This window comes from Nicrophorus vespilloides, unplaced genomic scaffold, assembly GCF_001412225.1.
Source record: "Nicrophorus vespilloides isolate i.1.1-1 unplaced genomic scaffold, Nicve_v1.0, whole genome shotgun sequence".
NCBI classification, from domain to species: domain Eukaryota; kingdom Metazoa; phylum Arthropoda; class Insecta; order Coleoptera; family Silphidae; genus Nicrophorus; species Nicrophorus vespilloides.
The window spans coordinates 10,958-38,806 of NW_017096218.1; the positions used below are offsets into that span (position 1 = coordinate 10,958).

Sequence of the window (27,849 nt, forward strand, 5' to 3'; positions counted from 1 at the left end):
ACGAAATATCGACTTAAATCTTAAATCTAAAAACAGTTGCGCGCGCATTCGCCATCTTCTTTGAATTCGAAATCTACGGTAGCTCGATTTCAGCGACCGCACTCTCGATTATTGAATTGATTAAGAAATGCATGCAATCAGTGTTAGTGTAAAGACACGGACATCTCCCCCAACAAGTTATCGATTTCTGATTGACGGGATGGGATGGCTGTGATTGGTTGTAGTGAACGCAGTAGTTCAAATGTTTCAACTATTATCTTTATTGTAAATTCTTATAAAATAGCCTAAGTGTGAACCCAAAACCCACAAATTAAACAAAAATAATAAAATAATCAAAGAGAATTAAGAGATAATAATGATAAGAGAACAAAAGTAATCATCCTTAAACGTATATACAGCGAAATAGAAAGTATCAATAAAAAATATATAATATATTATATGTATATATATAAATGCGGTTACAATTATTATTATATTGGTTACTGCCTATTATTCTTTGCCTTTATTTCTTTCTATCTTTCTGAATTTCCATCTATTCCAAAGTCATCTGCATTCGTTTTTTTCTCCTCCTCTTTCGTTTGTTACTTCTTCATCCATCTTCATCGATCCGGTCGGTCTCCTATATATGTTACAATCGAAATAATTTAATACTAATTAAAAGCACTTCGACTCAATTATCAATTATTTAAATTAAACAATATCGAAATCATACGTTTTTTTTAAAGAGAATGAGAAAGAGAACGAAATACAACCCCAAAAAAGAAATGAATTAACAACAAAAAAAAAACTAAATTAGAGTGAAAGTGGATGATATATATAGTTAGCGTTAGTGAGTGTGTGTGTAGGTGAGAAAGAGAGAAACAATAAATTAGCAAGAAATTACAATAAGATTACGTTCCTTTTCTTTCCATCAACTTCGTCTTCATCTCGCTTCGCCCATTCTTATACAATATAAAAAAGTTTCTTTTCTTTTCTCTAACTTCGTATAAAATAGCATATATATATATATATATATATTATTTTGTTTATATATATATATAGTATAAAAAAAAACATACGTTATTCTTATTTATATATAATAATATTAAAAAGTAGTTTTTGTTTTCTCTTTTTCCTTCATTTGTTTCACAATTGTGATAACAATTCTCTTCTCGTTGCCTGTGTTCTTCCCGATACACATGTACATTTATATATATAAAAAAAGACACATCTAAGTACACTATAAGACTTGTAAGTCACTCATTGATTACTCGTTCGCTGTTGGTTAATACAATTTTTTTTGCAGTTTCTTACTTCTTTTGTCATATCCCTTCTTCAATCGTAACAAAAATAGTAAATCGATTATAATATATACACGTAGGGGGTATTAAGTAGTAGTAGTAGTCATAGTTACTAATTATATATATATATAAAAAAAACATAATATTATTATGTATTAAGAAAGTGGGGGGGGCGGAGGGTTTGGGGATGGGAGAGTCATGCGTTGGCGCAGGGGCGGTGGTCGGAGGGGGGTTTGGTAAGGGGCGTTAGATCTCCATAGTTATGTTATTGAGGGGGGGCGGGACAGGCTATCTACGGTGGGCGTCGTTGAGGCTGTTATTGTTGTTATTGGTGGTGGTGGTGGTCGTACGGCCTCAATTTTGGGCGTCCTCTCCGTCGATGCTCTCGTCTTGGGCGGAATCATCTCCGGAGCAGTTGCCGCCTCCAGCAGAAATCGACGAGCCCCTCTTCGAGGAGGCCAAACGCGTGGATGACAAACCCATGCCGACGGTGCGCCTACGTAACGAAACACCAATCATCGATTAGCAAATGAGATTAGCAAACAATTGACAAATAGAATCGAAACAAAAATGCAAGCGAATGTAGAAAAAACAAAAACACATGTACAAATCATAAAATAAAATAAAAACGGAAGCAAAAAGAAGATATTCATGCGATCGCACACACGCAAACTTAGGATTAACTTTTGTCGTGAGAAATCACGTCGCAAGAAGCGTTCCGTCTTGTTAAAAAAGATGCTTTGTAAAAAGAAATTAATTTGGTAGGCGTGGCAAAACAAAATCAACACCATTCATTTAATATTATTTGTTCGTTTGTTTGCTGTTTGATTTTTTTTTATTTTTAAACACGTACCAATTGGGTTTGCTTTTTATTATTATAATGGTAATTATTTAATCACGTTTTAGAACTGAAAACAGAAAGAAGAAAAGAGACATTGGATGGGGGATCGATCAAACACATATCATGTTAACATATATAGAGAGTGGTAAGAGTGTAGGGGGTGAGTCACCAAGTGACCGACTTACTGGTAGTACTCTGGATTCGCAATAGCCCTAGCCATGGCCCTTTTTGTATAACGATTTTTCGTGTGATGAGAATGCTTTACAATATTTCACATACTTGCTATTGATTATTAATTATCTCAATGTCTATTGAGCGTTGGGATAGGGTGGCTGGGGGCAATGTTGGTAGTGTGGGGTGGAGATTTCATTCTGGCATATTCACCTGAGTTTGCTCTTGAGGTTGCTGACTTCGCGCGAGAGCGAGTCGTGCGCTTCGTACATATCCTCGCATTCTCTCTGGAATTTCCTCTTCTGCGCCTTCTCTCTGCTCAGCTCCTCCTCGGCTTCCTCCAGCTGTCGCTTCACTATCTTTTGGCGGGCGTTCACCTTCTCCAGCTGTTCCTTGTACTGGTCGGCGTGCCTCCTCTCGTCCTCCAGCTGCATCACCAGCTCCTTCAGCTTCTTGTCCAGCTTACGGTTGGTCTTCTGTTGGGCGTAGCGTTCCTTCGCCTCCACCTGCAAACGATTAACTAGATAACAGCAATTCCACAAAAACAACATCAACGATGACGTACCTCCAGTTGCTCTTCCAAGTTGGTGATTTTACTCTCGAGGGCGGTGATGGTGGCCTTGGTCTTGGTGCGTTGCGCGGTCTCAAGCTCAGCCAGCTTCGCTCGCAGCTCCTTGTTCTGTCTCTCCAACAGGAGACGACCGGATTCGTTCTTCTGCGATGCAGATCTTTCGTTGGCCAATTCGGCGGTCAGCTGATCGACGGTCATCTGCGCTTTGCGAGCGCGGTCGGCGAGAATCTCGTTACTCGTCTGCTCCTCTTCCAATTCCTCCTCCAGCGAGGCTATCCTGGCTTCCAGACGACGCTTTTCGTCGGTCAGCAAAGTCGCCTTGTTGCCGTTCGTATTCATCTCCTCCAGCAGTTCGTCGCGCTCGGTCTCGGCGGCTCTCTTGGCTCTCTCCGAGCTCGCCAGATCTTCGTTGGCTTGCATCAAATCGGCCTCAAGTGTCTTCACTTTCCTTTCGGCATCCTTGCTCGAAGCGGCAAGTTCATCCCTGGCCGCTCTCGCTTCTTCGGCATCTCTGGTCGCTTCCTTGCACTGTTGCTGCGACTTTTTCAGCTGTTTCAGTGCGTCCTCCTTGACCTTGCACTGCAACTCCACCTGTGACTCCATCTCCTTGAGATCGCCCTCCAGCTTCTTCTTGGAGGCTACGGCTGCGCTCCTCTGTTTCCTTTCTTCGTCCAACTCCGCTTCCAGATCACGCAGCTGCTTCACGATTCCTCGTCTCTTCTCCTCGGCCTGCTCTTCCTTTGCTTGGAAATCGCGATCAAACTGCGACTTGAGTGCTTGCATGTTCACCTCCAGACGCAGTTTGGCGTCCTCCGTCAACTGCAGCTCATCTTCGAGCTCCTCGTTCTGGGCCTTCAGTTCTGCAAGCTGCGATTCCAGCGACCGTTTGGCCTTCTCCAGCTCGTGCACGTTCTTATCGGCGGTGCCCTGGTTGTTGGCGAGTTCGTCCAATTCGGATTGCAGCTGACGTTTCACGCGCTCCAGTTCTTCAATTTTCTCCGAAGACTCGTCCAGCTCTCTGCTGAGCGAAAGAACACGGGTCTCCTTCTCCCTGGCCTCACGTTCCGCGCCGTCGCGTTCTGCAGCGTTGCGTTCGGCGATAGCCTTTTCCTCTGCAAGCGTCTTGTCGAAGTTCTTCTGTTTCTTCTCCAGCTCGATGACCTTGGAGCGCTGCGCCTCCAGCTCGATGTTGGCATCCTCCAGTTCGGCTGCGATCTTCTTCTTGCTCTTCTCCAGCTTATCATTGGCGGCCGTCAACTCCTCGACCTGTCGCTGCAGCGCCTCAAGGTCCTTGGCGAGCTTCTTCTTGCTCTCCTCTAGCACCGCGGATTGTTCGGACTCCTCGTCCGCCTTCTTCTTGGCCTCGATCAATTGCTGGGTCAACGTAGCGAGCTGCTTCTCGATATTGTGCTTGGACTCCTCCTCCTCGTCCAACTGATCCTTCAACGTCTCCTTCTCCGCTTCCAGCTGACGCAGACGCGAGCTCAGCGCTAGCTTTTGTTTCGTTTCTGCCTCCAGAGCAGCCTGAGCCTCAGCAAATTGCGATTCCATGGTCACCTGACTCTTGGTTGCGGCGGAAGCCCTAAAGAAAAGAAACGCAAATCACATTGTTAATTCATATACGTTCATTCGCATTTCGTGGTGTGTGTGTCTCACTTAAGTTCGGCCTCTTCGAGTTGTTGGGCAATGCTGTCGGCTTCGGATTGCAACTTCTGCGCCTTCTCTTGGAGATCATTGCGGGATCTTTCCACCTCGGAAAGTTTCGCCTGAAGTTCGGTGAGTTGGCTCTCGGCCTGCTTGCGTCTGCGGTCGCCTGTATACATTCAGTTTCAATATTGTTACACTTATACGTACTATATATATATAAGAATTTGTTCTTACCTTCTTGTCTGCTCGCTCCGACCGTTCTCAACTCGGTGGCCAAATCGGCGTTGTCAGCCTCCAAACTTTGCTTGGACTTTTCAAGAGCGGCCTTGGACTTCTTCAGGTTCTCGAGCTGCTCGTTGATGGCTGACAGCTCTTGCGTATGCTTGTGTCTCAAATCGGACACGGCCACTTCGTGCTGTTGCGTGTCATCCTCGAGACTCTTCTTCAGCGTAGCTAATTCTTGTTCGCGTTTCGAACGTAATTCCTGCTGCGCAGCAGTCGTGTCCAACGAATCGAGCAGCTCGTTCTTGAGCGCTTCCAGTTCTTCGTTGAGGTCGCGCTTCTGTCGCTCGGCTTTCCCGCGAGCTGCCTTCTCGGCCTCCAAATCTTCTTGCAGCTCGGTAAGTTGACTCTCCAATTCACGGAGGGCCTTCTGCGAGGCAGCCTTTCCTGCACCCTCCTCGTCGACGCGCACCATCGCCTGTGCCAATTCTTCCTCCCTCTTGCCCATCTGCAGCTGCAACTCCTCAAGCTGCGTACGCTTCTCCTGCAGTTGCTCCTTGAGGTCGTTAACTTCGGATTCAACTTTACGCTTGGAACGATCCGACTCCTGGCGCTGCTGGTGGTCCTTCAGCAGACGCTCCTCCAACTCGGCAATCGTCGCCTCGTGCTTCGACTTGAGCTTAGCTAAATGCTTGGCCTTCTCCTCTTCCTCTGCCAGGGTTTGCGATAAGTCGGCGCTGCGCTCTTCGAGAATCTTCTTTTCCTTCAGCAACTTTTGATTAGTGTCGTCGGTCATCGCCAAATCCTCCTCGTATTTCTTAATCTTCGCATCCAATTGCACCTTCTCCAATTGCAGCTTTTGCCTGGCCGCTTCCTCCTCTTCCAGCTGATCCTCCAGATCCTGTATGTTGATCTGCAATTTCTTCTTGTCATTGTTCAGCGTATTCGCACGCTCCTCCTCCTCTTCGACGCGTGCCTCTAAATCATGCAGGATCTCTTCGAGTTCCTGCTTGCGAGCCGTCAATCTAGCACGGTTTTCTTCCGCTTCGGCGCACAATTCCACCTCAGCTTGCAACTGCTCCGCAAGGATCATCTTCTCTTCGACGGCCGATTGGAACTTCCTCTCGAATTCCTGTGCAGACTTCACATGCATATCCAACTTATCCTTGGCCTGCTTCAACTCGTCCTCCTTCTGCATCAGCTTCTCCTCCTGTTTAGTCACTTCCAGCAGAGGTTTAACTTTAGTGTATAACCTCCACCATTGCCAGTTACGTAACTTGAGATACGCGGAGCAATTGCGCTGAATAATGCGGATTGCGTTCAACTGCTGCACCCGTTTTTGGTAGTTTCTGCGCGATAGATGGCCACGGCAGAACGCCTGGAAGTTGACTATCAGATCGGTGATCTTGTAGTCTCTCTCTTCTTCCAAATGTGCCAAAACACCAGCGCGGAAAAAGATCTTGCTTTGTCCGATACGGAAGAGGTTCTTGTCCAACTCCAAGGTCTTGATCATCGTCTCGCATGCTTTCTTGCCGTCCATGAAACCTTTGTTGATCACATTCGGCGTCAAAAGTTCGTAACGTTGGCGGAACTCCTGGAAGGGAATCCTGTTGGGGAAACCTTGGCGACAGATACGGATGCCCTCGAGGACACCGTTGCATCGCAGCTGATCGAGGATCAGAGGAGCGTCGATCTTGCCGGCGCGCTTCTCGTGGTTCGGGATGATGCAACGCACGAAGTTCGGATTTGTGTTTCTCAGAGTGACCATCAGATTGGCCAATTGCTCCTTGTAGAGGTAGGAGACAGTTCGGAACATGCCCTTGGCGCGACCAAGACTCTCTGCATCCTTCCAGATGTGGACGACGAAAGGATCCTGCGATGCCTGCAGTAAAGTGACGACGTTCTCGTTTTGCGGGTCCATATTCTTCATCAGCCACTGCTCGGCAGAGTAATCTACTTTGCCGGCATAGTGAATGATGGAGAAGTCGGCAACGCCACGGAAGTCGCTCTTTTTAAACTTGGGATGGGTAGTGTGTGCGCTGACCAGTTTGTCAACGAACGTCTTGTCGTTGGCCTTAGGGAAGAGACACTCTTCGTCCAGCAGAGCCATAATGCCCATGGGTTTGTCGATGAGGTCGATGGTCGGCTGCAGATCCAGTCCGAAATCGATGAACGTCCATTCGATACCCTCGCGTTGGTACTCTTCTTGCTCCAGGATGAACATGGTGTGGTTGAACAGTTGCTGCAACTTTTCGTTGGTGTAGTTGATGCACAGCTGTTCGAACGAGTTCAGGTCGAAGATCTCGAAACCAGCGATATCGAGGATGCCGATAAAGCTGGCTCCCTGTCTCTTGGTGCGCCCCAGTGATCTATTGATGCGCGTCACCAGCCACCTGAACATGCGTTCGTAACAGGCTTTCGAGATAGCCTCCACAGCAAACTCGACCTGCTCTTTCGTCTGAGATTTGTTGACGAAATCGCGGCCGACTTTGATGCGTGGCTTCAAGAAAGCCTTCGTCATGTCCGTGACCGATAAGCCGAGCAAATGGGCCACCTTCTGGGCTACAGTGTTGTCGGGCAGCGTCGCCTGATCCGAATTCCTGTCCTGCCGGAACTGCATCGTCCCGAACAACATCACAGCAGACACCACCCTAAATATGGCGCTGAAATCCTCGTTCGTCATGCCCATGATGTTCATGCTCTTCACGGTGTTCTGGAACTCTTGCGAGTCGTCCACTCCCGGCACGATGTGGCTATCATCCTGCAAGAATTGGTATGCTTTCGCTTCCTCCAGTATGAACTCCTCTGTGAAAAAACGATAGAAATGAAGAAAAGAAACATAAATGACAATAGAATTTGTCAAGCTATAACTCACTCTTCTGTTCAGCAGAGGCTCCTGCCAGCAATTGGTAGAAAATATGGAACGTTCTCTCCTGCTTCGCTTGTCTTATGGCACGTGACTTTTCCAATAGATAAGTCTCAATGTTGGCGCCGGCAATGTAACCGGAAGCATCGAAGTTGATTCTGATGAATTTACCCTACCAAAAAGAAAGAATCACGCAGCATAAACATCGTCACTTGAAATGCAGCAATTCAGATGCACAGATTGAAACTTACGAATCTCGATGAGTTGTCATTCTTTACGGTCTTGGCGTTGCCGAACGCCTCCAGAATCGGATTGGCCTGCAGCAATTGTTGTTCAAGGCCACCCTAGAAGAACGTCCCCGCATAACGGGATTACAGTTTGAATCTCGTAAAGCGGACAAATGTAGGAAAAAAAAATATACAATAGATCGGTTATACTCTTGTTGCTTTGCACGTCTCGTTTATTTTTATATTTTCGTATTAGTACTGTTCGAAGTAATAATCGAAGATGAGAGACAAAGAGAGAAGAGCAACGGAAACGCGAACGATAAACGGAGATGGAGGAGAACGGTGCTGCAAAACCGGGCGGGTTTCTCACCTAATGCAATTAGTATAAAGTAGTCGTGGAATGAAATACACAAGCATATTATGAATTCCGACTGTGGATGCCGCGGACATGCTTTACATACATTACATGTTAAAACTACACAACCGATTTATACAAGACACCAAACCAATCCAAAAAAAATAAAAATAAAATTGCGGACGTGCCAAAGTACATGACATGATAGGTGATGATTGATATGCAGACAGAACAGAAAATCAAAAAGAAACAATACTAATTGCTCGCAATTTTCACAAACTATTTTAAACATTTCAATTAATTTGCTAACTATAAATAATGCATCAGTGTAAGTTTATTTTGTTGTTGTTGTTGTATGTTATTGATGATGTTGTTGTTGTTGTTGTAGTTGTGGTGTTTGGGGGATGGCTATAGTGCAACAACATTTCGCATGCAGCTGCTATATTAGATCGAAAAGATGGGATCAAGTGACGGCTCTTAAACAAATGCAATGTTCGTTTAGGTGTCGCGATCGGTGCGTACTTAGGCCATGCGGAGCTGAGCGAAGATTTTTTTTTGTACTATTTTGTCGAAATCATACCGAAAATAACTCGTACATACCGAGAACTCCCTTGTGGGACTCTGGGCTCAAGTAGAAGTGATTGAAGTAAGACAGACAGACAGACAACACACAACATGGAAACAAGAACATTTCGTCACGTAATCATCATTTTTGAAGAGGAAATCATAGCAGTATTTGAATTTCGCAAACAGAGAAATAATAAAAGTAGAAAAAGGTGCTGCTACGCATTTTCATATACGGTTGTCACGCAAATAGAGATAGATAAACAAATAAATATATATATATAAAGGACTACTTACAATTAGGTCTTTGTGCTGCTTTCCACCAATAGAAGAAGAATACATGCCGGGAAGAGAAGAGAAAAAAAAATAAATTAGAGATACAAAATCACCGAAAAATATACGAAATGAGTGGGTGAGAACTACCGCGATTGTGGCGAGTGGAAGAGAGAAGCACTTACCGCGCCGGAACCCTTCGGCGATTTAGAGGCGGCGACGTACGCCAAATACTGGATCACTTTCTTGGTGTTTTCCGTTTTTCCGGCTCCCGATTCGCCGGTGCACAGGATTGATTGATCTTCCCTCTCTGAAAACAGTCAATTATTATTATTAATAATTCATCTTAATCCTACTTACGTTAAGTACAAACGGACTAAAGCGCTCGAAATCTACGTTACATCAACTCAATTTTACCAAACAATTATAAACGCTTTCCTTTGATTAACGTAGTCCGTCATTGACAGCATCGGAAAATCAATGCTACCAATCCAATCTCATCAAAGACATGTACTCATCTCTTCTCATTCTAACAACAGCAATTCGCTATAATTTACGACATTCGTTTTGTTTTTCGCCGTAGCGAAGTTTCGAAACAACGCTCCCCCATTGTTTCCGAAATGACTAGCGTAGTTCGCCGATGCTGCCAATCGCCGATTTGTCCCGCTTAATTCTTCCGTTTCGAATTCGATTTTCCCGTTGAAGAAATACGAAAACTCAAGAGAAAAGTGATAGGATCAGGATAAGCGCTGTTTCCCGATCAGGATTGCGTCAGGTGACTGAATTTTCCATATTTCAATCAAAGAAAATCGCTTCGGTAAAAGTTCGAATTTGCGCGTAGCCATATTGCAAATGTTTTTATTTTATTTTAAATGTTACTTGATTTTATACATTTAAAATACGAAAATTGTCCAGCGGTCCCAAACTGAGACGAATATTGAAAACTTTGCGAGTTACGGTTGAACACATATCGCACGTGATTCACTAATATTACCTTCTGCAAATTCAATTATTAGATAATCGCGATCGCTTTGCAATCCGTGCAATTTACGCGTTGGCTAATTTCTCTCCGCATTCGATTACCTATTACGTTGCCAACGCTAACTGCATGAGAAGAGATGATAATCTAATTGATTTGTGTTTACTGTGATTGCAGTGCGCGTACACCCATAATTAGATCGCGCCAAAGAACAAATGTTGAACACATCCAGTTTTAAAGGAAACGGGGCTGCAGACATGACTGTAGACACTCTCTACACGTTTATATAGTTCATTTCCCCCCCAGCTTATCTCAAGAATTATTTACCTTAGATAATAAATATCCCTATGATGCTTACACAAGGTGGTCATTGACTCAAACCTTCAATTAAATTGTATAATATTTTTCATGTAGATTTGCAACCCCAGATACCAGAGGGATAGGACCGTGCGTCTGCTTTCATTCGCTTTTGTCATTTGATGATCATCATCGTTCATCTCTCGAAAGAGACAGAGCCTCCCGTTGTTTGCTTTGACATGACATCACCGGCATCACACAGACGCGGTGTGATTTCTATTTGAAATGGAAACCGAGAAACCTTGAAAACTGTTTTTTTTTTCTTCTCTCGCAATATTATCTATGTACTATTTTTGCATTTTCATCCTCCGGTGATATTTTCAGGATTCTTCTTACCTTGGAGCATGGAGCGGTACGCGGTGTCGGTGATGGCGAAGACATGGGGCGGCACTTCGTGGCGCTTGATGCCTTTGTATCTCTCCATGATCTTCTCTGTGTAAATGGGCAACTTCTTGTAGGGATTCACGACAACGCAGAAGAGTCCCGAGTAAGTCTGCAAACAAACAAGTAAATACAATTACATATACAGTTTAAATCATTTCAATAGCACGCTCTTGTACTTTACTAAATGGAGCTTTCAGTTTAATTAAACTATTTCAGTTATTAATTGCAAACGATAAGAACGGGGAATTAATGAAAAGGGTATGATAATAGGAACGTTAGCTTCATTGCATTTGCATATTCCAATTGGAAAAAAAACTAACTGTTTATACTAAGTCATATAGTATATGTATATATAGTAGGGAATTCCAATTAGAACGGTTAATTGAAAGAACTAATTGGTGTTGCATTAAACTCTTGTAAAGTATATCGAGTGTCAGAGAACATGACACCGTATCAGTGGTTGGGTTTCTCATGACAGAAGTCGAAGAAGGTGGAGATCGATAAATAAACAAGTCGAATGTAAACAGTTTCTCCATTTTCAGTGCAAACGCCCGAAAGATGACAGATTGATCTTCACGTTTTCGACTCTGTTTTACCCAATTCATCTCGTCGCAGTATTTTATATGGTTCTGTCGTTATCGCGGCCGGCGGTCGGTAATTAAGCGGGTGCGGGGAGAGGTCGACGCGATAACCGTCCTCTCTGCCCTAATCGAGAATTGCAATTTGATTGCCGCTTTATTGATTTGTTTATCCGGCGGCAGAAACCGTCCGAAAGAAAAATGCAAAAATCGTTTCTCAATTTTCCATACAAATTGGCCATCGATGTTTCTATTGTCAAATTTGACATAGTTTCATCATTATTTACGATTTGTAACAGAAAACTCTGTTGATCCGACTTTCATTGGTCGATGGAATCGGTGTATTTGTTAGTAATCGGAGAGAGTACAGAAGGGTTTCGGCGCGCGATGATTCATTCACTCGAGTTCTTGCGGCTCTCGAATCATCGTCGTCGATTCATAATCGGGCGGGCAGGAAGAAAAACCCAAAATCTATGAATCACCGTTCTTCATTAGCATTCAGCCGACACCCGAAGGCTACAGACCAAGCAGGCTCCAATGCTTTTTTTTTTTTGAAGAAGAAGAAACGTTGGAGATGGTGGAACGTGTCAATGCCTTTTGCTTTGCTTTGAAATTCCTCGAACGCATCGATATCTTTTAGTACTTTTAGTGAGTCAGTCAGTACTAGTAGTTCGTATTTGTTATCGCGGTGCAATTAACTAATTGGGGTTTGGAAACAGGAAACAGACGGGCGCGATAAGAAGGGCGCGGCGACGACTGAAACCGACTTCCCTTCCGGAAGCCGCGATACCTTTTCCGCGAACCGGATACAAATTCTGAAATTAAATAATTGTATGCAAGTAGTTACTTGGCAAACATTAATTTGCGCACGACTTTTGATCTATGGCAAATCAATTAAACCAGTAGCATGGATTAAACTGTTTGTGCGAGTGCATGATTACTAAATACCAATCGGACATTTTTATTTAACAGTTCATTAGCGCGATTAGATAAACATTTTTTGGTTTTACATTGCTCACTCATTTCGTGAAAAACCACAAAGTGTTTGCCATACACATATTGAAACACATTTTCGTTTATTTATTATAGGAGCGACCCAACCCAACCCAAAACAGTCAGATATATTTTACAAGTGGATGTCTTGATTAGATATAGGAAACTTGTAATATTTCTAGAAAATATCAAATTGCACAACGGCATCGATCGCATCTGTCAAACTGTCGAGCGATTTGCGCCAATTGGATCCGTCAAATTGCGGTGATGATCTTTGAGCCGGTGTTTTTATCCAAACAAGTGTGCGCCGGTTGGTGGAATCTGGCGATGATAGATTAGGACGAAACTTCTTTTTTTTATATATTTCAATTAATCAAATTGGAATTGGTTTTTTGTTATCTGCGCCGTCATCACTGCCACAACCCGTATGATGATGATGGCATTCCTTCTATTCATTTCACAGGATTTATGTGTGCGTGCACTTTATTGCATTGTACATCGGTACTTTACAGTGGAAACGCGAGGGAGACGCCCTAATTAAATGGAAAAAACAAAACAAGAACGAGCGTTTCGGTGTTCGGGCGCGGCCTGCTCTGACAATTTCATTTCCTTCGAAACCAATCATAAACAATAAACAAACTTTTGCTAATTGTCTAGAAAAGAAAAAGGAGTTCACATAATTCGTGTATAACAGATATTTTAGAGTTTCTGCGGGCGTCATCGTGGCTTTGCTTCTCTCTTTTTAATATATATATATAGTCTACTTTTGGACTACTCGCAAAACGCATGATAGAATTCGCGCAAATAGATTTCCGATTCGTAAATATAACCAAGAGACGAGACGCCGCGCTCTAAATTTAGCTGCATTCAGACTTCAGCTTTCATTCCGCTCTGCATTTTCGCGACTTCTTCGTTCGGGATTTAACATCTTGAACAGTTCTCTGTACGACCAAATGTGAATTCGGTCGAACGTGTATAATCTATGCAGTATGCGATCAGCTTTTCAATTGTTAATTGGTGTCGTTGGCCGCGAATTTGCGGACGCGACACAAAGAAAAAACCAAAGTTTGTAGGTAGGTGCGAAAATTGGTGCACACCGCGCAAAAACGCACGCACTTTAAACAAAATCAATGAATAGAAACAAAAAAAAACCTTCGATCCAAGCTATAATTGTGCAAAGTTTGACCCAAAGAAAATAATTATCAGATCATCAAATGTATCAATCTTGAGGAGAAAAGAAGTTGAAATGTTTATGACGCATTTGACGCAGGAAACGGACTTTGTTTAGTTTGATAGAATCGCCCGATGACTAATTCAAGTTTTCTAATTAATATTATCAATCGAAATGCATCCGATGATAGGAAGAGTTTGAACGAAGCTAATATGCATAGAACTGGACAGGAAATGAAACGCGCTTCGGTTTCCTCTTCGATGATCGTCCGTTTCTTGTCCTTCTTTTGTCCACAACAGCGAACAACAGTGGATGCCTTCTCCACTATTCGGCGCCACCTGATTGAAATGTAAACGACATGTCGACCCCGCACGCAGCAGCCGCCACCATCATAGCAATCACGTGTGCATATAATACCTAACTACATGATGTTTGGATGTGCATAAACGTATGAGAATCGCGGTTAAATGTCAAAATATGGAGATGACGATGAATCACGCGGGAATATTTTATGTAATCCGAATTTGGCGAAAACCGGTTTTCTTTTTTCCTTTCGGAATGGAGCGCTGCTACTTCATAATTGCTATAAGCAAATGAGAACTTCAGCGAAAAAGGAATAGACAGATAACATTAAGCAGATGGTTCAATTGCACAAACAGCCTTCGAGGATACCGCCATGTTTACGCAATATTTTAACAGATGACTTGATTCGACTGAGAACTGTCAGAATGACATCAAGTGTATTTTTACGATTGGCAAACGCACCTCCTTCACTGCACCTTCTCAAATACAAAACAATATTATTAGAAACGTTTGTCTGATTTGTTCAGGTTTTCTGCTCTCCATTTCCTATAAATTATTTATAGACAAAGCGATAATAATAATAATGCGCAAAATTCGACTGGAATTTTAAATTTAGAAAGTAGTCTCGTCATATGTCACTTGTGTTTGTCAGCTTAATGGTAAACGTCAAATATGTTGGAAAGCTTATGTCATAATGGTAAACGTCAAATATGTTGGAAAGCTTATGTCATAAGTCAATCGCAGTGGAATGTTAATATTAATCAAAGGTTTCATTTTTAAATCGGTAGGCGCCGCTCGAAATTGCGTAAAAGCAATTAATATGGCAGTTTGATTTGGTGCAGGTATCTCATTTTTGTTGTTGTTATTTTCGATTTCCATTCAACAGTGCCTTAAAAGGCAAACGAAACGCACTTTCTCTTCTCTCGTTCGACCCAGAGATTCGCACAGATGTGGGCGTCTTGGTCCCGCAGAGGCCCTTCCCGCGTTCGTGGCCCATGACTTTGTCCCTGGAGGGCCCTTTCGCAGAGCGGGTATGCGCTCTGTGGGGCGCAAATTGGTTGTGGACAGGGGCGAACCCGCCCCGGAGCCCAACAGCGATCAGCTGGGAATCGACCAGAAAAGGCTGCGAATGAGAGAGAGAGAGAAACACACACAAACACACACAGACAGACCGAAAGAAGAGAAGAAACGGAGCCAAGGTTGGAACCCCTATATATGGAAAATTGTGAGCGTGCCGAGCGCGCGTTATGCGAACGCGTTTCAATTACATCTCTATGGGAACAAGAACAGGTAATATATATATATATGAAATGAAATAAAAAAGAACATCAATTTTAATAAAAATGTTCTCTTTATATTTAGAGATTGCTCGTGGCGTATTTATAGAACCATAAAAGCGTGTGCAATACACGAGTCGCGAAAAGAAAAACGAAACCCAACTGAACGATTGAAGAGGGTTGGGTTTGGAGGGCGGTGATCTGCTGGATCCTGCTGGAAGCGGACGAGACGTCGCGAATCGATCTCTCGGAAGGCGTCTAGACTTAGGACTAAAGTCATTAAGGGAAAGTGCGGGTCGTAAATCATCTCTCGAAGGATGATAAACAAAAAAGTTGTGCAACTTTCGTCGTTCCCCTTCAAATTGTATTGAATGAATGAATATTTCATATAAAATCTATTTGGGATTTGTGTAACGAGAAACGCGACAGTCGATGGTGTTAACTATGCTCATGCATTAATGATCAAATTGTTATCGAGAATATTCTAAATAGACTTTGCAAGAAAAGGCGAAGTGCAGTTCGAAATTTGGGTTACGAGATTGCCTCTTGCTCCTGCTCCTCGGATAACTTGAAGCGCGAAGAAGCAAAGGAGAAAACAAGTCAGCCAACTATATTGTATTCGCGTTTGTTTTGGTCGTTCGGCCGGGCCGGCCTTCTAGACTCGGGAGGCCTTTCGTCTCTTTTCCTTTTTGATTTATATTCCGGCGTTTTATGAGGTCGTGTGTCTCTCTTCTCTGCTGCTGCTGCTTCGGCTGCTGATGTTGTTGGAATGCGAGCCAGCCGACATTTACCAGAGGGAACAAACACACTCGCATTCGTATACAGGGTCAATGCCACGCCCCGCCCCCGCAACTTGGACAAAAACGCGCCTAAATAAACGACGCCGCCCCTTCACCGCCTAGGGGATGATTGGGTTGGGCTGGGGGGAGGCAACTTTTGGTTTTACCAATTTTCAATTTCGAATAGATTTGCACTTTTAATTATTAAACGTGCAGCAACATACATTACATATTTCAGAATAACAACGAACGTAAATTTGATAACAGAATTCGGGAGTTTAATTATTTTGTGGAAATTCCGGCTTAATAATAATAATAACGATGAGAAATACTCTTCACACGAACTAATAATACCGCGTTATCTTATCAGAAATTACATATTACTACACTAAAATGATTATTAGTTTGGAACGGTTGATATTTGTTCCGAATATTTTGCCGCGGGTTTCATGCAGAATCGTAGCGTTTCATCTTTTTCAACAGATGCAAGAAGAACACGAGCAGAGAAACGAGGAATTCGCGAGCGCGGGCAGTTTTCAATAATGAGGGAACGACGACGTCGGTGAAATAGTTTGGAATTTCGCTGGCGACTGCAAAAACCTGTTAATTATATTCAAACGTTCATTTCTCTCTTTGTCTACCTATGCATGTGTGTGTGTGTGTGTATATGTTTGCAGCACCAGCAGCGCACACTATAAACACCGGCTTATGTGATTTATATACCCGGCGGGTGGGAAAAGAAGCCCAGAATTCTTGTGCTCTCTTTCTCGGTTCTTTTTCTTTTCTCTCTTGCATGACTCTCCTTGGTATTTCTTTCTTATTTTCAAGTGTATATCATGGAATTATATACAGACACACACACACATACACGATGTGTCAGACACGGTGGTATGGCTTGAAGGGGGGAAGGAAATAGTTCGGTGATGAGTAACACGCTCAGGTGATCGCCCGATAACGGGTGGAAAGGATAAAAGGACACGTCCCTCCGAAACCCCCCACGCTTCTACCACAAACATGCCTCTTCGAAAAAGGGAAAGAAGACAGACGAGCAAACACAGAGCAATCCGGATAAAACGCAGATAAACCCCAACTTAATATGACGAAACAGGATACTCTGCGCAGAAGGGGAATTTAGATAGGCAAGGAATTTAAAGTAAATCCTAGAATGCATTCTGTAAGGAACGTTAAAATTGAAGTGTGTAGAACTTCACAGAACGAACATTGTAAAACCAGCGATAAATTGTTCGATCCTAACGGGAAATATGTGTCATATGTATACAATATAAATATTTTAGTTTAAAAGGAACAAATTAAGCACGTCGTCTACGTAAATATTTAATGTATTAATTGTTAGTCATATAAGAGGTCTTAATCATCCAAGGGGAATTAATCATTTGCAAAACGAAGGAAATACCGATGAAAGCGAAAAAAATAATAATAAACAAATAACTCTTTTGTTCGCAGTACAGTAACTATGGTAGCAATAATAATAATAATTCGATTGTCCGTAATCTGCTAACGCATATACCTTGTTACCGATGAAATCATCGGGCGATAATACAGGTCGACTCATTCAAATACTTTACTTTCGATAACATTCATCACATTCTTTCAAATAACCTGTTTCTTCGTGAAATTTATTAATTTGCTTTTACTACCAGCATTATTGATATCTGTAAATTTCTTCTTCTACTACCTACAGAACTTCTTTTTCAAATTTTATTGAATAGTTGAAAATTGTGACATCTGTCAAAACTTTAAAACTATCAATTTTGACGCATGTCATTTTTGATGGGTACGTCTAATTGTATTTTTTATTTTCTAGTAATTGAATCCAATTGGAAATTTTCGATTCGCGTCAAGAAAGGAGAACTTAACCTTGCACGTATGTATATAGACAAATCTGTTTTTTTTTTGTTGCCGTTCCGTTGGTAATTGGCTTTATTCTGATGTCATGTTCTTTGTTTTGTTGTTTTAGGTGCTTGGGCAGAAATAGAAGGTCCCAGGGTGTTGTCGCCCAAAAAGGAGGAGAGGAGAGGCGAGGCGACGATGGAGAGATGTGGATGTAAATGGAAAGAAGCAGAGGGTCAAAAAGCAACTCACGTAGATGAGACTGGAGTAGTATCTGTCCTTGAGGTTGTGCAGGACGCAGGCCTCGTTGAGACAGGTAAGTTCGGCCATGTCCTCGACTTTGTCGAACTTGGGCGGATTCATCTTCTGGATGTCGTCGCGTGCGACCAGCACCCTCTTGCCGGTCTCCTGCAGCTCCAGCTCGATCTCATCGTTGATCTCGCCCTTGATGCTGGCCGCGACGAAGCCCTGGTTCTCGTGGGGTACCCACACGAGCCTCTTCTGGGTCCATTCCGCTTGAGTCGCCGGATCATTGTACAAATTCCTGTCGACACACAGATACTTCAGTTCCGGATCGTAGCGATCCCGCGCCCCTTCCTCGGCCGCCATTTCTCGCGAAATGTTGCACCAGCAATAACAACAACAACAATAGCGGTAAAAGACTCCGATTGAGCCCTCGGCGACGGGAACTGTACGCTTGTTGTATAGGTATCGGCGGCGGCAGACTTTGACGCGCGCGAAACGAAGACGGTAAAAAAAAACAAACGACGGATGATCACACTACGTCCCCCAAAACTGTCTGTCTGTCTCTGTTCTGTTCCCTTGTGCTTTGCTTGTCTCTTTGCCGAGCGGCGACAGTAGTAGAAGAAGAAGAAATCTCCTCCTTCGTCGAAACCGCGCACACACTCGAAACTAGCAGCACACTCGCACTCACACGGACTGAGAGAGAGAGAGTGAGACACACACACACTCCTCAAACCGGAAAAAAATGTATATATCTCTTGCTCTCTACGTTATATATCCCTTCTCCCTCGAAATGCAAACGAGAGAACAACTGAAGCTCGTTGTCAGGGGTGTTGCGATCGTCGAAAAGTGAAGCAAACGGAAACAAAAACAACAACAAAAAAAAAACAAAATCTAGGAAGGCTTGTCTCTAGTTCACGTCACGACCCGGACATCAAGCGGCGGCGAGTGGTGGGCGCTCCTCCGGTATTTTCCCCGCACTTCCTTCCACTGGCAGACACCGCCTATATACTTGATAACGATGAGTGCGATTTTTCTTAGTTACGAGGGGGCCGATCTCAACGGCTTCTCTCTTGCGTATGCGTGTGCTGTATGAGCTTCCCCGAGTGCTTCTGGTACGTGTACTAACTACTCTGTCGGGTCTCTCTCGTCCTCGCTTGCAACGTTGCTGGTCAACTGGTGGCAGCCCCGACGCACGCTCAGTCTAGGTCCCCCTTCAACGCACTCCCACCATAGAACCACACAAAAATGTCCCACCAACTGTCAAAATAGTCTGCAGAGGTGATTTTCGTCGGTAATTAAGTACAAAATCGTACGCAAAGTCCATGCAAACCACTGACCAATCGACCGCCCCTCTTGCACTCTATTTACATAGGCAACATGAGCGTGGACAACTTGCATTTTGACCGTTTTCAAATGGTTCAATTTGCACAGATCGCATTGGAAATGTAACGAATCTAAGGAAAACTATCTGCAGTTAGAGCGTAACATCTTAAATTGCTTTTAAATCAGTGCGGAAGCTTTAAAGCTCTATCGGTTGCCTACATCGTAAGCGACAGGCAGCTGCATTCGAATCGCAAATGTCGGTTGCAATCGCCCCCCTTCGACGATGGCACCGGCCACGCCCTGCCTATCCAAAAAAAATGTCGTAAATTCAAATTAAAACCAACAATCTTTCGATTGAAATTGGATAACGGCAGATTATCTGATAAACATTTTGCAATGCAGTATTTATATTATTTTTATACATTTCCAATGACAAAAACAAAATAACAACATCACCGTTCATTTACCGATAACTAATTACGCAATACATGATAAACGGTTAATTATCATTAATGAACGCGCTCGCTTTAACAGTCAATTTTAACAAGTTCAAATATTTGCAATCTTTAATTAATTATCTTGTGAAATGTTAAGTTTGTATTTTTGTTTCAGCGAATCTTTTGCATTTCTTGCATTTGATATTATCGATGATGATGATTTGAAAGTTAAATGGAACGGAGATGTTATCGGTGAGGCCAAAAGGAGAGGACCACATGGTCGGTCGAAAGAGACGCACGGGCGGAAACGGCGCCATCTCGCGTCTCATTTCGGCGGCGGCGTCGCTGAGGGTGCGTCCCGCGGGCCAACGGGAGCCCGCCCTCGACGGTATTCTGCCCTTTTTCGATCAGATGGTCGACCCAGCTTCCAAATGAAACGCTCCGCAATGTGGAACGCGAGCGCGCACATGATTCATCATGGAGAGCGCGCGCCTCTCTCACTTTCAAAAAATATTTGCCCATTTATGGTCAAATCGGCTCCGGCGGCCGCCGCTCGTGATGCAACGCGAAAAGAAATTGTGCGCACAAATATGGAAAAATAAAAAAAATAAAAAAGGGGGACAGCTGACCGGCGATTTGCACGCATCCGACGAAGAGCCAGACACCATTCGCATCCGAAAATGGAGACAAGCACAATTTCGCAAACGCCGTTTCGTACGCATACTACATACACGCCGTTCCTTTTTTTCCTTCGATTTAAATTTATTTACACCATAAATCGTTGTTTTAAGTGCGCATTGCGACACCTCCGTTGCTAATTAGTCATCGGCCGTTGTATAAACAAAAACATTGATCGGTTAACAAATGAAACCAAACAAAATGCAATTGTTTGTACGAAACCAAATCCGCGGGATGATGATTATTCATTCGTTTGTTTATTGCAATCGGATAGAACGCGAGCGTCGTTTCCTTAATTCGATCGGTCCCTATTTTAATCAGCAGCCGATTGGACTTTGCAATTGGATTATTATTTTTATATCGCCGTTGTTTTCGATTAGATTAGCAATTACTCACTTTCAACGATAAATGGGTTAGGTTGAATCATCTCAGCTTACCCATCGTCGTCATCATCCACGGACGATCCAAACTCTTGGTCATCGTTACCGTTCGGCAACTTCTGTTCTTTGGCGTGATGGATGGAATTCAGCACCGAATCTCTGAATTTCGAAACCTTCGAGTTCTGCGCTCTCGCCACCAGCAGCTCTTTAATACGATTGACACTGACATTAGACAGTTCATCCATCTTCTGCCCTTATCATCATCATCATCCCCATGGAAACAGTAGAAATAAAAGAGAGACGAAAGCTAAAAACAATTGAGTTGATGAGAAGGTGGGGGGGTTTTTACGAATTGAAACACAGGGCCGCTTCAACGATCAAATATTTAAAAACCTTTCTCAATTTCCTTAAAAAATACAATCTAATAAATTAACGTAACGGATATTTCATTAACGAACGGTAACGCACCGTTCTCTTTCTCATGTTATTTTCAATATTTTATTAACAAACAACCCTCAACGGTTCATATATTAAAAATAGTCTTTTTTGTTGTTGTTGTTGATGATTAAACCGTTTCGACGGCGCCCTTTTTGCGTGTGGGCGTGGCGCTTCCGTTTTCGGCGATGAAGGAGGTCTCCTCGCTGGTGATGGAGGCAACGTCGGGCGTCTTCGGTCCGGATTCGCTGGACGTAGATACGGTCGGTAAGGCGACGACGCTGACGGTGGGCGGTTCCATGGGTCTTGGGGTTAGAGGACGCGGCACCTTCGGGCTCATATCGATGAGCGTCGTCGCGGATGATGACGGCGGTGCCTTTTTGATCAGTTCCAATGGAATCTCTTCGGAGCGAGGCCGCGGCATCCTCGGACTACCCTCACGGGATTTGCTACCGCCCCTCGAAGCTACAAACAAATAAACATATACATCACCAAGAAAAAGATTATCCGTCAATAATTACTGGAATGCTCTCGGGATTTCGGCGTGGCGCCTGTATCTTTTTTGGCGTTCGACATTGCGACTCTGCTGGGACTCTCGTGGTCCCTCCGGCGTCTGTCCGCGTCGATGCGATGGACGACGCCGGTGGTGCAGTCGCGTCGCGGCGCCGCGAATCCGGGTACGCGACCCGTTTGGAAGAGGGGGCGGTTCTCCCTCGAACCACGACCGCGATTCGTGTAGATTCCAGCACCGACGTACGCCGGACTAGGCGGTCCCGACTGCCCAGGAATATCCAAAAGTCTTGCGATGTGCTGCATCTTCTTTTGTCGCGCCTTGATCCGCCCTTTGGTGAGTCTCTGTTTGGCCGCCATGCAGCGGATGTTGTCGTCGAAGCTGAACTTGGCCGAGAGCTGCGGCACCCGATTGGCTGTGCTGTTGCTGAGTGGGCGGTGTATAGTGATATGTAAGCAACGGGAATCGTCCTTGTCGCCGGTGACCTCGATGTCCTGCAGGAAGCCGACCAATTTGGCCACACCCCAGCCCAACCTCTTCGTGTCCGGTTCAACCAATATCAGCTGCAGTATATCTATGACCAAGAACCTTCTAATCTTCTGTCCATCTTTCAGGGCCACCGTGCACGCAATCAGATCAGAGTTATCTGGAACAGGAGGAGGAAAAACGTAAAACGGGAATTAGTTTTGCCTTCGTCCGTCCGCAAATCACCGCAGAATCAAACGTCCTTTAGGCAGCCAGCGAAACATGCAAGTCACAGAAAAAAGTAAATGAAAAATAAAATAATCGAGAATAAATTTGAATTGGGCCTAAAGGACTCGAACTCTTGCGGCAGGGACACACAACGAGCTATACTCAGGTCCAAGGCTTGATCGATCTGCACGCAGCTCTGCGGATTCGTCAAAGGCAGTTGCGTTTCCAGCTCTCCATTCAACATCAGCACCGTCTCGCGGACCAAGAAGAACACGCGTATTGCCCTCTTTGCTCTCTCAACCTATTAAAAAGAAAAAACACACATATATATTAGCATATACGCATAAGAAAACAGAGAGAACGCACCTCGCCGCAGGGTAATCTCTTGGTAAAATCAATTCCAGTGAGTGGTGTTCCGGTTGGAGGCAGCAGAATTGCACTGTCCATGCACAGCCATTCCACGTTCAGAGATGCTTTGGACATGTCGCAATACCTGCGGAAACAATCGAAGAAGAATTTTAACCCCCCGCCAAAAAAAAAATGAAAGTATGTAAAAGAAAGAGTCGAACGAAAAAAAAAAGAAAATAACAACACAAAAATAAGATATGTATATAGTTCAGAAGGAGGACGATTCGGAACTGCTGCAGAACGAGGATCGTGACCAGTTGTTCAATGAGACGCAGCTCGAAGAACTCGACGACTCGGCTAAAATCTCCCTTGAATCAGAGCTGATGGGTTTGCTTAAATCTTCGGGCGCGCGCAAAAGACTTACTCATGTTCGAACATGTCCAGGAAAATCTCCTCGGATTTGTAAAAGTTGCGGAGGAAGGCGGTGCTCTGTGAACGGGCGCTCTCGATCGAGGCTCTGTGCGATTCTGCAAGGATGTTTTTCCCGTCGCACATGACCAACTGCGCCAGCAACTTCAGGCCCAGCTCCAATGTCACCAAACGGACGCGGCACGCGGGCTGACACGATAGGAGAACTATGTGCAAGATGCGATCCACGATGGAATTGCTGTAAGAATATTTTATGTCCTTCGATGCGACCACCGACTTCTTCGGTCTCAGCACGTGCTCGATAAGATCGGGCGTGACACCTTGAAATGAACAATCCATCATCGTTAATATTGTTATGCTTCTATATAGCAATTTGTTACCTTTGTTGTTTGCCATCGCGTAAAGTAGACTGAGAGCGAATAGGGCTGCATAATCGTTTTCGACGCAATCCAATGCGTTGAAGACGATCTCTAAGAAGGGTTTCTCGCAGATGGAGCAATCGCCTGGTGTCGTTGCCATCCGCTGCTTCTCCTCATCGGTGACGTTCGTGCAATCGACCTCTTCGACGTCCGACGAGGAGGCTACATCGTTTTGGGATGTGGCACCGCGGATCTCGGTCTCGTAGTGCTCCAGTAACTTGTCTACGCCTTTCACGAACGTGCTTCTATCCGTTTTCAGGATGATCCAGGCCAACGTCTGGATGAGTGGCGGATGCGATATGATCAGAAATACCTGAGATAGGAGGAAGAGCGCAACGACGCAGCTGACTTTTCCATTGGTCAGCGGTTCGAGGCGTGGCGAGGAGGTGGGCGTTCCCTCGACTACTCGTCGCACGGACGTCGTCGGTGGCGGCGAGCAGAGCGAGTAAATGTACAACGGGATGAGCAGCTTGTGCAGTAGATGATCGGTGAGCACTTGATTCAAATCGGTGATATTTAAACAGAGGATATCGTTGAGGTAATGCAGATGGTCCAGATGCTCGGCCACCAAATCGGCAAGTCGATTTTGACTCAGATGACTGCAAAAACAAAACAAAAATTATTTCCTACAATCCAAAAGCATTAACAAAGTGAACGTACTCTGCATCGTTCCTAACGCACGCGTCCAACTCTTGGATATGTTTCCCTATGAACCAGACAATGTTGGAGAAGTACGGGGCCGCCGTTCTGTCCCGTATGAAACCCAGCATACTGGCATCTTCCACTTTGTACACGTTCAGTGTCAACGTCCTCACCGCTATCCTCACCATCGACTCCGGATGATTGAAGAACTTTATTGCTTCCGTATACAATGGAAAGTCGTTCGTATGCTACGAAACAGAGAACAATGTAAATATCATCGTTGTTGCGTTGTGCATCCGCAATTTTACCTCATTATAGAAGAAGTGTATCGTGTGAGCATTCAACTTCAAACTGAGCGTCTTCAGGAAACTTATGTAGTAGGCCATGACCTCCTCGTCGGAGAAATCGAATTTGTGTACGATGATCGAATTCACGTGATTATTTGATAATAAGTAATCTGGAAGAAAGAATGATTATGTATTGTCATTAATGCATTCTCGAATTTGGATCAACTTACACAATGAGGTTTCATTCCTGATATTTTCAAATAGAATGTTCAATGTCTGCAATAGCTGCACGCACACGAAGCTGGAGCCGCCGCTGCGTTGTCTCATGATACGGAGGAAAAATGATAACATATTCTTCTCCAAGAAGAAACTGAAAGCAACAAATTTATAGCTTTTTATTGTTTTCTAGGATCAAACAATGTATTTACTCGAATACTGATGAATCATTCTGGTCACCCCAGATGAGGATCTCCGCTATGGACCTGAGCGATTCAACCAGAAGTCCCCGATTGTGCTCAGAGACAGTCTGATTCCTGGACAGGACATTGTACAGGTACTTGAGGTGCTCCAACGAATGGGGATTCTTTGGCCTGCCCCAGCCACCGCCGAACCAACTTCTGCTCCTAAACATTTTCGTTACTCCCACCCTTATTCTCAGCACGACATCGTTTCTATCGTTAGATTTGATTCGATTTCTCTATTTTTACTGCATTTCACCATCACCAAAACAATAATAACCTCTATTTGCTCACTGACAGCGCTCTCCTTTCTTCACCCCACCAAAAACAAATTGCAACCACTGCTGTCAGAACGATGCGAGTTGGAGCGAGCGCACAGCCGTGGCGCACCGATCGAATCGTATAAAAACACACAAACACAAATCAGCTGTTCCGAAAAACAAAAGTTCATCAACTTTCCCCCAAGAGAAATTCAAAAATTATTAATTATTTCTTCACATTTTCTGACTTCTCAAAATGTAAACGTCAACAACAATAACAGAAATGTTGCAAATCGATGTAGTCAATCGCGATGTGTTTATAATCCGCGAGATGGCGCATCGAAATTGCATTCATTTATTTTTAAATTCAAAAATTGTTGACAGTTTCAACAATTAGTTTTTTTATTTTGTTTCAACGTTAGGAAACTCGTGTCTTATTAGGATAGAATTAAGGTAAGAAATTACATTTCATTGCGTGCGTGAATTTGTAAATTTCGTTTGATTGTCAAAATATCATTGGTTGTAAACATAACCGCACTTTTTTGTGCGTATTTCTGTTCGTGATAATATTATTATTATGGGTGCGACGGAGGAGATTTCGAAGAATGCCGGTCCCCACGGACTCGGTGAGTGTTTTGTTGCTCATTGAAATCGTTTGTTGTGTAATGGGGAAGTGTTTCAGGTGATCCGAACGATACGTCGCTGAGGAAGGTCGAGATAGAGGTTATGATCCCAAAGAAGATGAGGGACATCGCCAAGGTGGAGAAGTGCACGAAGGAGGTGGAGGAGTTCACCAAGTGCTGCAGAGACAGCAACATATTGATGGCGTTCACGTGCCGCGACCAGAACAGCGCCCTGAAGAGTTGCCTCGGGAAGTGGTATAACAATGAGGAGTTCAAGGAGCGTTGCAAGAAGGAGTACCTGGCGGAGAGGAGCGAATACCGGAGGACTGGGGTGACGCTGAAGCAGAAGCAGAAACTGCAGACGTCCGGATTCTGAGAGAGGTCTTATTTATTATGAGTAATAAGTGTAGATACGTTTATTAATTATGCCAAAATATAGTAGAATATATAATAAATGAAGTGTGCGTGCGTGCATTCTTCGTACGTTCAGAAGGAGTAGTCCTCGTTTATTTGGAAGCTGAGCGGCAGCAGTTCGGAGACGCTGGTGACTAGGACGTCGCGGAGATCGGGTTTGGCGAGGAAGACTGGAGCGTCGCCGAATTCGCTCATGAATTGCCTGCAGAGGCCGCACGGCGTCGTGAAGTGTTTCTCCTGTTGAGCGACGATCGCCACCGATCGCATCTGCCGTCTTCCATCGCTGATCGCCTTCACGTAGGCGCACCTCTCGGCGCAGATGCCCACCGGGTAAGAGGCGTTCTCCACGTTGCAGCCGCCGTACAGGGTGCCGTCCACGCACTCCACGCACGCCCCCACCTTGAAGTTGCTGTACGGACTGTAGGAAGCTGTGCGCGCCTTCACCGCCTCCTGCAGCAGCCGCTGTATCCGCTCATCTGCAACCACATTCGCACAGCAGCGATAACGAGTGTTGCCCGCAATTGTTCAATTCTTACCGAGCGTTTCAAACTTGACGATCCTCGGAGGGTCGTCGCTTCTTTGCTTCTTTGACTCCATCACCTTGGAGGAAGTAGTTCCGTTGTTGTTATTGCCGTTGGTTTCCATCGCGGTTTCTTTCTGCCTTGACGGACGATCAAGTCGACAGACACGTAGCTGCTAACTCGAATTAATCAATAATATCCGCTCATTCTTATATACAGTATCCGTAAAGATACGACCTACGCTTTTCCCCTTTCTTTGTTCACTCCCATTCAAATATTCAATCAGATATAAATTTGCGATATTATTATGGATTATTTCTATATAATTGCAGCAAATTCACCTGCATTCATCGATTAAATTTTATCGCGTTATATTATTGTATTATTGTTACTGTCTCTGTTCCTCACGAAATTCTCAATGTATCATCGCACAAAGTCGTAAACAAAGCTTTCTATTTTTTTTTTGCTCGATTTCTATTTCATTCGATAGTTTCGTTTCGTTACGGTTATTTCGAACGCGATTGCTCAACTAAGTCGCGCGCGCGTGTCGTCGTCTTCTTCGCAGTTATTAGTTGCTACACACAACAAGTTCTCGCTCTTTCCATTCTTATTAGTCTACCTGGTATTACGTAATTTACCTGACAACAAACTGCAACTGCGCTCTCCGCGATTGTTGTTTTTTTTTCTCTCCTACACAAACACACAAAACCAACACAATTATGGACTCGATGTTTTTCCAAATCGAATCTATTGATAAATTCCGATAAAATATGCAATACTGCAAAAAAAAAATGTATCGTAATTTGCACGATGAATTTTCGGTGCGCTCAATATATGTTTTGATAAATGGAGCGTGTTCACAGATGTCGCGTCTCGTTTGAATTCAAAAATAGTTGGAGTGAACGTTCACAGAGTGCGCAGACGGAGTATTTTCAGGGCGTGTTAATTAGGGGCGTGGTTGTAAAATCAAATCACATGCTCAAATCAAGACACAGCTGGTTTTAATCTAAAACTAGATGTCTGGGATGTTTATTGAAATAACTATTATTTCTATTA

At 44.0% G+C, this 27,849-nt stretch overlaps 4 protein-coding genes across 8 annotated transcripts; 1 reads left to right on the plus strand and 3 right to left on the minus strand.

Annotated features, from left to right (window-relative positions):
• Positions 1–1,058: 1,058 nt before the first annotated feature.
• Positions 1,059–19,273, minus strand: LOC108556306 (myosin heavy chain, non-muscle). 3 transcript variants are annotated; one of them, XM_017912352.1, is made up of 12 exons: positions 17,942–19,269; positions 10,690–10,846; positions 9,203–9,327; positions 9,042–9,056; positions 8,781–8,801; positions 7,850–7,942; positions 7,608–7,770; positions 4,745–7,537; positions 4,520–4,676; positions 2,858–4,445; positions 2,506–2,798; positions 1,059–1,776 (listed from the first exon to the last, which is right to left on the minus strand). In XM_017912352.1, exons 1-12 carry the CDS (start codon positions 18,296–18,298, stop codon positions 1,635–1,637), a joined length of 5,904 nt encoding a protein of 1,967 aa, XP_017767841.1. In that variant the 5' UTR covers positions 18,299–19,269; the 3' UTR covers positions 1,059–1,634. The 3 variants fall into 3 exon arrangements, with proteins under 3 accessions (XP_017767841.1, XP_017767842.1, XP_017767843.1); XM_017912354.1 differs by lacking the exon at positions 1,059–1,776 and adding an exon at positions 2,153–2,188 and having other exon boundaries at positions 17,942–19,273; XM_017912353.1 differs by lacking the exon at positions 8,781–8,801.
• A 1,829-nt stretch (positions 19,274–21,102) lies between these two features.
• LOC108556307 (protein CLEC16A) lies at positions 21,103–25,327 on the minus strand. 3 transcript variants are annotated; one of them, XM_017912358.1, is made up of 10 exons: positions 24,946–25,327; positions 24,748–24,887; positions 24,539–24,687; positions 24,249–24,478; positions 23,550–24,187; positions 23,165–23,489; positions 22,759–22,885; positions 22,555–22,693; positions 21,710–22,345; positions 21,103–21,653 (listed from the first exon to the last, which is right to left on the minus strand). In XM_017912358.1, the coding sequence occupies exons 1-10, from the start codon at positions 25,146–25,148 to the stop codon at positions 21,319–21,321; spliced, it is 2,922 nt and encodes a 973-aa protein (XP_017767847.1). In that variant the 5' UTR covers positions 25,149–25,327; the 3' UTR covers positions 21,103–21,318. The 3 variants fall into 3 exon arrangements, with proteins under 3 accessions (XP_017767847.1, XP_017767846.1, XP_017767845.1); XM_017912357.1 differs by having other exon boundaries at positions 22,546–22,693; XM_017912356.1 differs by having other exon boundaries at positions 22,543–22,693.
• Positions 25,328–25,731: 404 nt separating this feature from the next.
• LOC108556313 (COX assembly mitochondrial protein homolog) lies at positions 25,732–26,317 on the plus strand. Its single transcript, XM_017912369.1, has 2 exons — positions 25,732–25,861; positions 25,918–26,317. Exons 1-2 carry the CDS (start codon positions 25,813–25,815, stop codon positions 26,232–26,234), a joined length of 366 nt encoding a protein of 121 aa, XP_017767858.1. The 5' UTR covers positions 25,732–25,812; the 3' UTR covers positions 26,235–26,317.
• Positions 26,260–27,628, minus strand: LOC108556311 (cytidine deaminase-like). Its single transcript, XM_017912367.1, has 2 exons — positions 26,809–27,628; positions 26,260–26,748 (listed from the first exon to the last, which is right to left on the minus strand). The coding sequence occupies exons 1-2, from the start codon at positions 26,915–26,917 to the stop codon at positions 26,345–26,347; spliced, it is 513 nt and encodes a 170-aa protein (XP_017767856.1). The 5' UTR covers positions 26,918–27,628; the 3' UTR covers positions 26,260–26,344.
• Positions 27,629–27,849: the final 221 nt, after the last annotated feature.